Source organism: Acipenser ruthenus, chromosome 53 (genome assembly GCF_902713425.1).
Source record: "Acipenser ruthenus chromosome 53, fAciRut3.2 maternal haplotype, whole genome shotgun sequence".
Lineage (NCBI taxonomy): Eukaryota > Metazoa > Chordata > Actinopteri > Acipenseriformes > Acipenseridae > Acipenser > Acipenser ruthenus.
Window position 1 is genome coordinate 104,300 of NC_081241.1, and position 12,191 is coordinate 116,490.

General features: G+C 40.6%; 1 protein-coding gene across 1 annotated transcript; it reads left to right on the forward strand.

Annotated features, from left to right (window-relative positions):
- The first annotated feature begins 4,153 nt into the window (after positions 1-4,153).
- Positions 4,154-10,486, forward strand: LOC117432984 (deleted in malignant brain tumors 1 protein-like). The gene is made up of 5 exons (XM_059016787.1): positions 4,154-5,579; positions 7,024-7,326; positions 9,427-9,744; positions 9,838-10,155; positions 10,377-10,486. Exons 1-5 carry the CDS (start codon positions 5,357-5,359, stop codon positions 10,484-10,486), a joined length of 1,272 nt encoding a protein of 423 aa, XP_058872770.1. The 5' UTR covers positions 4,154-5,356.
- The last annotated feature ends 1,705 nt before the right edge of the window (positions 10,487-12,191 follow it).

A 12,191-nucleotide genomic window follows, 5' to 3' on the forward strand; every position in this document is an offset into this window, starting at 1 on the left:
AACTTCACTGCGCTGATTTCCTGGAATTGTGTACAGCTCTAAGAGGCGGGGTTTGGGACTGAGGCCAGGTTTAGACAAGCAGGAGGAGCCAAGACTGCTGAATCAGTGTGAGAGGGGTGGAGACGAGAGAGTTGTGAGTGGGACTGGAGTTTGAGAATGGCATTGTCACAGTAACCCTTCTATAGCTACAGTATGTATTTGACTGCACTAGACCTTCACTTCTGTGTGGCTCTGAAACCTCAGAAGTTCACAAGGGAAGTGAGTTTGGTGGAGTTCGATCTTCGTGGGCATTAATCCACATCTCAAAGTCCATTAGACCTCAACCACAAACTTGTCTCTGAGCACCAACTGCTTTCTTCCCTCCAGTTCAGGGCAAGCTTGAGGCTCAGAGTCTGAACTGCTCCCCCCCCCCCCCCCCCTAAGAGAACGTGAAGGGTGGTCCCTCCAGTCCAGGGGAGGCTGTATATTATGAGAACTAGTGTTATCAGACAGGTTGTGTACGTTACTGACATACTAATTTATTACAGTGTTGATTTCATGAGTTGAAACCATTTTATACAGAAAGACACTCAAACAAAGCTTACAATCAAGGGAACTACTTTTCAAATCTGTGCACTATTTGTTTTATTCATTTCAGACAATGTCTTCCCTCTCATCAGCAGAACATCATTCTCTCAAGTCCCTTCTTGTTTTGCTGTTGCTCGTTTTGTTTTCCACACTTCTTTATTTCCACTTTCTTTGACTCAGGTGAAGCCCATTGATCCTGCAGCCCCCACACTGGTTTCCTCTCCCCGTTCACTTCCTTCCTTCCTGTGTTACAGGTAATAGGACCCCACCTCCTGACCCCCTTCATCAAACATTTCAAAGAGATTTCATTTCAATCAGCAATGCTGGTGTGTTTTCATGAACAGATACAATTGCTCATTTTGTAAACTCTCCTGATAGATAGATATTAATGAACACTCATGGGGAACACACTGAGGTTAAAGGTTTAAACGGCATCATGTTCTTTACATTTCTTACCTGATGAGGATTTTCTATGGCTGTTTCTGATTAGATTTTATTCTCCATGCTTATTAACTATTCCAGCAAAACATTGCTTCTGAAAAGACTCCTGGAGGCTGATTGTGGGGAAGCGTATGACTGTTGCACGAGCTGCAGTGCACAATGCTTACCCTGTGGACTTCAGTGCCCAGCGCACCTCCAATATGCTTCCCCACCTCATTTCCCCACAATCAACCTGGACAAGAGTTTTCAGTGGCAATTCCTATAGGACCCCTATTCCATGCCCGGTGTTCATGTGCTCGGTTCATTCACCCTGGTTTAACATCCAGTCGTGAGCCTTCAGTCAACCCCTCTGAGGCTTGCTAAAGAACAAAGGAATGGGCTTTCCAGTTCCTCTTTAAAGCATGGGACCACAGTTCATTGCTAATCAATAAATCAATTAACACTTGTCCTAATTAGAGAGGGAACTCTAACCCCAGCCCTTTCATATTCAACACAAACTTATACATTTGAACACACTGTATTTACAACGCTAGAAAGAAACAAAACACACACTATATACATGTACGGGCCCCAGCCTTGCCACAGGGACTTTGCCATTGACTTCACTGCATTGTAAACTGTGCCCCCTCCCCACACTTCTGATTAAGAACTCTATGGTCATGTTGCCTTTGACCCTGAGCCATCTCGGGGCTACCCAACAACGAGCAAAGGGCTTAAACATTAGGGAAACATGGCATGTCCCCCAAATCAGTGTCCCCCATTACATTGTAGCTAAATAAATACAATATATTTAAATATACAACATCGACAGTGCTATGGCAGGTATTTCTATATATATTTTCAACATTGTTCTATGTATTCAGATGTAATGCTAAACATGCATAATCTAACAGAACATCAGTAGTTTTGGGAAGTGCCTTTTATCTCAGAATCTGCTGACATGGTGTCTAGCGTCTTTCCAGAGTACCAGTGATAGGATCACATGCAAACACAGCATTCACTACTTGAGAATTTACTGTTTTAAAAAACTGCAATTAGGATCTCAGCACCACAATCAAATTGTAATCCCAGTTACAAAATAACATTCCCATGCAGGATGCATGTGGACAAAACTGTAATTGCAATATCACTGATTGAAATAAAACGATTGTATTTGAATGCCTATATATGCACACACATCCGCTGGACTCATCTTCAGAGCATGTGACAGGTCTTGTTATCTGCACTGCTTCAGATAACTCTCATAGACAAGGGGCTCCTGAAAAAACACAGTCCACTTGCAGTTTCACACGCTTCATCAGGAATTACAGTTAACACGTGTTTATCTGTATCTACTTAGTTACTTGGACTTTGTTAACTTATCAGCCCGTCTTACTTTCTTTCGGTTTTGAAAATGAGATTAATGATTTGGATCCTCACCTTCCTGCCACTTGTCCGTAAGTATTTTATTGATACCATATACTATAGAACAAACGATCCTCAAAGGCAATGCAGACACACAGTGGCCCTATAATGGCAATATTAGAGATCTCTACAATGGGTAGCTCAAGATCTTCAGCAGCAATGCAGATAGACAGTGACACAGTATGCATTTAGATGTTTCTCTGTTTAACAGTATCATAATGGTATTGACCAATCCATTTCAGGATCACTGTGTATATATTTATTCAAAATCCATTGTATTGCCATTGCTGGTAGTGCTGTGGGTCTGCTAATGATTCTGTAAGGATTACTTCAAGGTAACATGTTGGGATTATTATGGGATGCATTAATGTTACCAGTATATACTGAGCTCAGATGTATGATATAGTGTAACAGTAAAGTACTTATTGTGGGTATTGAATGGGATAAAGCAAGCCTCCTTCTAGCTCTTTGAAATGTATAGAGCATCCTGGAGAAAGCGTTCTGGTTTGTGAGCTGTGAATGAAGCTGGATTAATAGTCTTGGTATCCCTGAACAGACAACCATCCCATTCAAAAACAGGCAAAATACAATGCTGTCTTTTTATGAGCAAATCAGAATGACTGGTTGGTAACTTTGTTCTTACAATGGACAAACGTCTGTTTTTTTCCCTCTGCCTTGTTTCTGCACTGAACCCAGTTACTACTTTGTGAGAAGTGCAGCGAGTGTTTCTGTTCTGGTATATTCATTTCTTTTTTAAAAAGTTTGATTGAGTTCTTCAGTTATTGATATTTATGAGGTAACTCTGTTCTTCATTTTAGCCCGAATGATGTGTTTTTGAAATGTTTCACGTAGCGTGTGCCATTATGGAGATGCTGGACCCCATGTGTAGGGGTAAGGCTGCGGTAACAACTGTGATGTGAGTGTGTTTGTACAGAACTGCTCCCAAGCTCTACTGTGCCTGTGTCAAAGGACTCGGCTCCCACGAGCCACAATTACTGCACTCACGATTCCTTTTGAACAGGTATCGCTTTATGATTTACAGGAATGGTTTTGTTAACAGTACGCCCTTTACTTTGTGTGATATGTGTGATGCTTCACAGGATGATACACCATTACTAACAATGCTTGAGCAGATATGATCTGTTTAGCACAATGTGTGTTGGTTTGTTTTCTGTATTATGTATATAACACTGCAGGATATGTGTGGGGAATGGGTTGGGATATTTAAGTGTAATTTGTTTTGACGTGTCGTGTACAAGGAGGAAAACATTCCGAGTCATTTAATTTAGGATTTGGAATGTTTGACCCAGAGTTCACTCCAAATCAAATAAAAACAAATCAAAGCGATTATACACTTACTTTATTTAAAACCTTTTTTAATGTGTTCTGTTTAATTTCATTTTTCCTCTCGGATGCCTGAATAAATCTAGGCTTTTTTTTTTCTTTGCTCTCTTCTGCCGTTGTCTAGCTATATCAGCATCACACTATATACATGTAGGCGCCCCAGCCTTGCCACAGGGACTTTGCCATTGACTTCACTGCATTGTAAACTGTGCCCCCTCCCCACACTTCTGATTAAGAACTCTATGGTCATGTTGCCATTGACCCTGGGCCATCTCGGGGCTACCCAACAATGAGCAAAGGGCTTAAACATTAGGGAAACATGGCATGTCCCCCAAATCAGTGTCCCCCATTACACTGTAGCTAAATAAATACAATATATTTAAATATACAACATCGACAGTGCTATGGCAGGTATTTCTATATATATATATATATTCAACATTGTTCTATGTATTCAGATGTAATGGTAAACATGCATAATCTAACAGAACATCAGTAGTTTTGGGAAGTGCCTCTTATCTCAGAATCTGCTGACATGGTGTCTAGCGTCTTTCCAGCGTACCAGTGATAGGATCACATGCAAACACAGCATTTACTACTTGAGAATTTACTGTTTTAAAAAACTGCAATTAGGATCTCAGCACCACAATCAAATTGTAATCCCAGTTACAAAACAACATTCTCATGCAGGATGCATGTGGACAAAACTCTAATTGCAATATCACTGATTGAAATAAAATGATTGTATTTGAATGCCTATATATGCACACACATCCGCTGGACTCATCTTCAGAGCATGTGACAGGTCTTGTTATCTGCTTCAGATAACTCTCATAGACAAGGGGCTCCTGGAACACACAGTCCACTTGCAGTTTCACACGCTTCATCAGGAATTACAGTTAACACGTGTTTATCTGTATCTACTTAGTTACTTGGACTTTGTTAACTTATCAGCCCGTCTTACTTTTTTTCGGTTTTGAAAATGAGATTAATGATTTGGATCCTCACCTTCCTGCCACTTGTCCGTAAGTATTTAATTGATACTATATACTATAGAACAAACGATCCTCAAAGGAAATGCAGACACACAGTGGCCCTATAATGGCAATATTAGAGATCTCTACAATGGGTAGCTCAAGATCTTCAGCAGCAATGCAGACAGACAGTGACACAGTATGCATTTAGATGTTTCTCTGTCTAACAGTATCATAATGGTATTGACCAATCCATTTCAGGATCACTGTGTATATATTTATTCAAAATCCATTGTATTGTCTTTGCTGGTAGAGCTGTGGGTCTGCTAATGATTCTGTTTGGATTCCTTCAAGGTAACATGTTGGGATTATTATGGGATGCATTAAGGTTACCAGTATATACTGAGCTCAGATGTATAATATAGTGTAAAAGTAAAGGACTTATTATGGGTATTGAATGGCATATATCAGCATTTTGATTCTCAGCATAAGGTTTCAGTATAGCAGTTAAATATTGTGCTAATGCGTTCTGTTTTTCAGAAGGCAGGTGGGATATCAGACTGGTCAATGGGAGTCACAGCTGCTCTGGCAGACTTGAGGTTTATAATGAAGACCAATGGGGCACAATGTGCTATGTGCTCATTGAAATTGCCCAGCTTGTGTGCAGAGATCTGGGCTGTGGCTATGCTGCATCTGCTCCACAGGCTTCACTCTTTGGAGAGGGGACTGGTCCTGTCTGGAAACCCAGTGTAGAATGTGTTCCAGGAAGATCACAGATGCATTGCACGATAATCCCTATGCAAACAACAAGCTGTAATCACAGTGAAGATGCTGGGGTCATTTGTTCAGGTAAGAAATGAAAACAGTGACATATTTAAAAACTTCTTTGGCCATGCCTTCACCTCCCGGGTTGAGTAGCTTGGTATCAATGCAGATGCACAGCATGGTAAAGAGATCTGGTTGAAGCTCTCTGTATTCACACATTTAGGATTAGTATCCTGGATTTGAAGGGGGTGTAATGGTTATATTTACAGGACTATGATGTTAGAAGCCTGAGGCATTCTGGGTATTCAGAAGGTAGTTTGATGTCACGATCACACATTGGCAGAAATCTGGCTCAAAGAAAGTATTTTAACCCCAAAATGTCAGATAATAGTCCCACAAAAAAATCACATACACTTGTGTGACATGGTAGCGTCACGGCCCAAGATGTTACCAGCAGGAATTAGAGACTAGGAGACAAAAGCTGCAGTGAAACGCTGCTGCGTACATTTCATTCACAAACACAAAACACAGGAACCAACAAACTGTGGCACAAGGGCCAAAATAAAAGGCTTAAACAGTAGGCTGTGCATTGGCCTTCACAACAAAAGTTTACAAACAAAACATTCTCACACCATTACACTCACCTAACTCTTACCTTGAAACTTACCTTGGGTGTTCTATAATCAATAAGCAAACTTGAATCTTGGTTTGTATACAAGCAGTGCCTGAAATAAAATGTGGCTCCATGTTTGTAGTTCTGTAGCAGTTTTGTAGTTCTACTCTTTTGAGTGATGTCATCAAATCCACACCCTGCCAGGTGTATGATGTTATGTTTACAAACAAGAGCTGGGAAATGTCTGTCTTGTTTTCTTATTTAGTAAAATACAGATTGAGAAAGAAAGACCCCAACAGCAGATCACGATGCAGACCAGCGAGAAACAATTTCAGTAATAAAGAAAAAAGAAAAGAAACGTGTTTGATTGCATGAACTGACAGTTTGATACTGCCTGTAGAGCTGTAGAGTTTCTACAATGGAGGTGAAAAGCATCCTTCTGTAGTTATTTTGTCTTGCTGTTAATAAATAAGTACGTTTTAAAGAAACTCAGTTGAATTTAACAGAGTTTCTACTGCATTCAAAACCTCTCTCGCTGCAGGCTCCATGCTAGATTGTTTTTGATCAAGACGCTGGGTGATGTAAGAAAGTGAGGCACGCCTCTCTCTTGAAAGAGGCAAAATAATTCCTGTTCTGCGTTCCTTGTCTTTAGAATGAAATAGTGGCAGTTTCACATGTGAAATTATTAACATAAATGTTCACCCTATTCACAAAAATTCTTCAAATTGGTTAATATGATTTAATCCAAAATACTAACCTTTAAGTTAAAGAAATAAAGGAATTGATTCCTTTATTGTGTGATACATTCATCATAGTGAAACAATAAGGGTAATTAATCTCAGACCAATTATGAATTTGTATTTTAAATCTGACAAGTGTACATTTAAAATGTATTTCTCTTGTATTCAATGGCAGATATTCTAAACATCAGACTGGCCAACGGAGCGAACAACTGCTCTGGGAGAGTTGAGTTCTATTACAAGGATCAGTGGGAGGCGGGGTGTGGGGATTACTGGGACATGCGTCACGCTCAGGTTGTGTGCAGAGAGCTGGGCTGTGGCTACGCTGTGTCTGCTCCAGTTGGAGCACACTTTGGGAACAGGACTGCCCCCTACTGGAGAAAAGGTTTTCATTGTTCAGGAGAAGAACAATCTCTGATCAGCTGCTCTGTAAACGATTTGACAACTTGTCATAAGGATGCCAGTGTCATTTGTTCAGGTATGAACATTTCATTTTTCCATTTTATTTTAAAATATTACAAAATAATGATGATTATTACAGCTTTAAAAATATATATATATTTGCAAAGATCTAATCCAAACACAGAGGTCTGTTCTCAAAGATCTGCTCCAAACACAGAGGTCTGTTCTCAAAGATCTGCTCCAAACACATAGGTCTGTTCTCAAAGATCTGCTCCAAACACAGAGGTCTGTTCTCAAAGATCTGCTCCAAACACAGAGGTCTGTTCTCAAAGATCTGCTCCAAACACAGAGGTCTGTTCTCAAAGATCTGCTCCAAACACAGAGGTCTGTTCTCAAAGATCTGCTCCAAACACATAGGTCTGTTCTCAAAGATCTGCTCCAAACACAGAGGTCTGTTCTCAAAGATCTGCTCCAAACACAGAGGTCTGTTCTCAAAGATCTGCTCCAAACACAGAGGTCTGTTCTCAAAGATCTGCTCCAAACACAGAGGTCTGTTCTCAAAGATCTGCTCCAAACACAGAGGTCTGTTCTCAAAGATCTGCTCCAAACACAGAGGTCTGTTCTCAAAGATCTGCTCCAAACACAGAGGTCTATTCTCAAAGATCTGCTCCAAACACAGAGGTCTGTTCTCAAAGATCTGCTCCAAACACAGAGGTCTGTTCTCAAAGATCTGCTCCAAGGGGCATGTTGTCCTTCTGATTCCACAGTGCATCAGCTTGACAGTCTCGTCCCATCTCTCATAACTAAATCCCACTATTTGCAACCTCATATCTGGCTGTGGGCAGGGCTCAGTAGTTGGTTTATCATAAATAATTGCATTTATTTTTTGGTGTTGAGTTGTTAGCAAAAAGCAAACACCCAGGGCTGATCTTCCTTGAAGGCAACGCCCCACTCCCCAAAATGCTGTCTTTAAAAATCTAGTTCTTTTATAACAGACAGTGATCCTGGTATATTGGGAACATCTGCACTTTGTAAACCCATAGTTATGGGTTTGAACCAAACCACTGTCTTTATTATTCATGTATTTAACAGGTTTAACACAGGCAATGTGACCTAAAAATGATCAATCTGAAATAATGATTTAGATAATGAAAGCATTGACTCTGTATTAATTCACGGTACCAGGGCTGTTCAGTGAATACTACCTATTAAACAAAGCAATATATTTCAAATACAACAGAACACAGGTGTAGGTTCTTATAAATAAGTGTTTTTATTATTATATAAAAGAAGTCTACAGCGATTCACAAACAATGAGCCGCTGCACGTGTAAAACGTCCACTGTGTTGTAATGTCTAAATGATACACAATGTGCTTTCTGCACAATAATGCAAAACATGTTTGTGTAACTCATGTAGATGTCAGGCTCATGCATGTTTAAGGCGTTTCTTCTGTTTCGTTATCATATTGATTGCAATGCGGACATGACGACTCACGTAGGGAGCTGCTCAATTATTTTTATATTGACTCCTGTTCAAAACCAATGCACAATTATAGAGTGGCTCAGGTTGTCAATGTGTCTGCATCAAAATGTATTTGGTTACATTGTACTCTGCAAAGAGAGCTGTCAGCAGATATTCTCAATTAGTTTATTGAAATCAGAACTCTGTTTTCTTGTGAATGATCCCCCCCCCCTTCACCCTTCCCTTTACATTTTCATACTTATCTATTATTATTTATTTCTTAGCAGACGCCCTTATCCAGGGCGACTTACAATTGTTACAAGATATCACATTATACAGTTATCACATTATTTTTACATACAATTGCCCATTTATACAGTTGGGTTTTTACTGGAGCAATCTAGGTAAAGTACCTTGCTCAAGGGTACAACAGCAGTGTCCCCCACTGGGGATTGAACCCACAACCCTCCGGTCAAGAGTCCAGTGCCCTAACCACTACTCCACACTGCTATTGTTCTGGCAACATCTGTCCTCCACTATACCAATTTCAGATGGGATTCTCTCCCTCTTACACACCCGGCCAGGACACAATATCATTCTGCACTTTCTTAAATGTAATCCACTGCTTTGAAATGATTCCACATTAAACTCATTTCAACGTGTTAACATTTCAAAGTGTAATGCATGTGTATTCCCCTTCTGTTTAATGGCAGAACTTGGCTTTGATATCAGACTGATCAATGGGAGTAATAACTGCTCTGGGAGAGTTGAGCTATATTTTGAAGGTCAGAGAAGGAGAATGTGTAACAATGGATGGGATAATGCCACCGCTCATGTGGTCTGCAAACAGCTGGGTTGTGGCTACGCTATATCTCCTCAAGAGGGCGCACTCTTTGGAGAAGGGACAGACCCCTCCTGGCTGTTGGGAGTAAGCTGTACAGGAAGAGAGTCCTCTCTAGAGAGGTGCCTTTCAGGACAGAACGGAATACAGGAATGCACAGATGGATCTGCGGTCAGTGTAATTTGTTCAGGTAGGAACTCCAGTGTTGTTCTTAAGTATATATGTGCAGGTATGTGACCAATCAGCACATGTCTAGTTTATTTCCTCTTCTATTGACTGTCAGGTGCTGCCGTTCCTGTCAGACTGGTCAATGGAAACAACAGCTGCTCTGGGAGAGTTGAGTTCAATTCCATTGGCGTGTGGAAGGCAGTGTGTGGTAGTGACTGGGACATGAACGATGCGGAGGTTGTGTGCAGAGAGCTGGGCTGTGGCCCTGCTGTGTCTGCTCTAAGAGGATCCCACTTTGGACAGGGGCAAGGATCTGTCTGGCAGTATAGAATGGAATGTACTGGAAGAGAATCATCACTGGAGAGATGTGATTCACATAAACTTGTAGGATCATTCTGCAGCCAGAAGTATAGTGCAGGGGCTGTGTGTTCAGGTAAAGTCAGTTTTTAAAAAATACTGTAAAAAATAAATAAATAAATATTAAATAAAGGTCAAAGACAGACGTTTCGACTTGAAGTATTTTGCAATATGTTCAAGAACATATTTGAAAACAATGAAAATAATTCTAGTTGAAACGTTTGTCATTGAATTTATTAACTCTTTAGCTTCAATCATCATTCAAAACAAACCTCAACCTATTTTTTTTCTTTCTAGGAAATGCCTCCCAACAGCACCCTACCACCACCACTCCCACAGGCAAGTGGGGCTGTTATATTCAAATCTATAGAATAATGGTGATGGGTAAAACTGAAAGAACAAACTGATAAACCCAGAGAGGAAAATAGAGCAAAGGAACAATAATTGACATCCGACCTTCTCATGCCTATTATTATTATTATTATTATTATTATTATTATTATTATTATTATTATTATTATTGAGTCATTTAGCATCCAAAGCGACTTAGAGACTGGGGTTGAACCATGCACCACAGCTGCTGCTGCTGTAGAGTCACTTCCAGTAGGACCTCGGCTTTACGTCTCATCCGAGGCCATGGAATGATGCAACAAAGTCTGAAACACCCGAGATGCAGAAAGGAGCAGTTAGGTGATTGTTCAGAGTAGTTCTTCGCTAGTTTCATGCAGTTTAAAATGTGCCTTTGCACTTCCATCAAGATAAGGCTCTTTAGTTTTAAACAGGCAATATTAAGGCATCCAGTGTGTTGAGAAATGTGTGGGTTATTTATAGGAGATGCAGTACCTTAGTTGTATTGGGCCTGTGCATCTCTGTCATTGACATCATCAGCAACCCCTTGGCTGGGATTCAGTTTGGAACAACCACTTCATAGCTTCAAAACATCGAGCACATCAAATAATTCAATCAAGCTACCCCATATATACTTTCCAGATCCTGCATATGCCAATGTTGTGGGAATGTGTAAGTGAAGGGGTTTGGATTCCTGTAGGAAAGGATTTCTCAACTTGATCTGTAGCACGGATTCCTCTCTTCTGTTTACTGAACTATTGAAGTCATCATTATAATGTATGACACAGGTGGCTGATCTCAAAGTTCCCAAACAAAGCTATTCTAAACTACTAGATAACTCTTGCAGTGCAAACAAACCAATGTAACTGAACATCAAGACGGGTTTAGGGCTGGCAGAGAGTGGTGCACTTAGAAAACACAAGCTGTCTTTCTGTTTGCTTTTACAGTTAGCACTGCCCCGAAGACCTTCACCGGTAAGTAACACAAACACTGTGAGCTGCATTTACTGCAAAATAAGGGACTGCTTCTGGGGAGCAAAGACTGAGGAGGGTCAGGTTAGGAAAGTGACTGGAGTGGGCCAGCAGGTGCTGATGCTGGATACAGGATTAGGATCAGGAAGTAAGACTTCACAGCAACAATACAGTACAGCAACCAAGGGGGTATCATTTACAATTCTGAACTGCACAGCTGTGCAAGATATATATATTGCACAGCTGTGCAGTAAAGTAGAGGCACCTCCCCAGCATCTACTTTATTGTATTGGGGGAGGGCACGGCTTCATCACAGACCACCCTGCTGACCTGACAATATGTTCCAGCAGGTATTCCTACATATTCAGCATCCCTTTACAATATTCATCAATATATCATATAGACATTTTGAAACGAGCATCTGTGCCTCATATACTGCACAGATCTGGGGTAACCCTTCCCTGCCTCAGCTGTGTTCTCAGTAACACTTTTCCAATGTCTCTCTCTGTCCAGATGACCTCCTGGATTTCATTTCCAGCTCAACTTTCTCCACAGTCCGTTGTGTCTTCATCATCTGCTACCTGCTGGTAATGAGCACCGCTTTGATCACTGAAAGAGGTAACGGCATGAGTGCTCACATATTAATAATCAGCTTGTATCCTTTCCCTGGGATGGAACCCCTTTTATAGCTCAGACTCTTCAATGTGAGCTCTAAATCATTGATTTTATTGGGCACTATGCAATCACGGCGCAAAATAAGAATGAAAGTCAATCACAACTTCCAAATACTTAG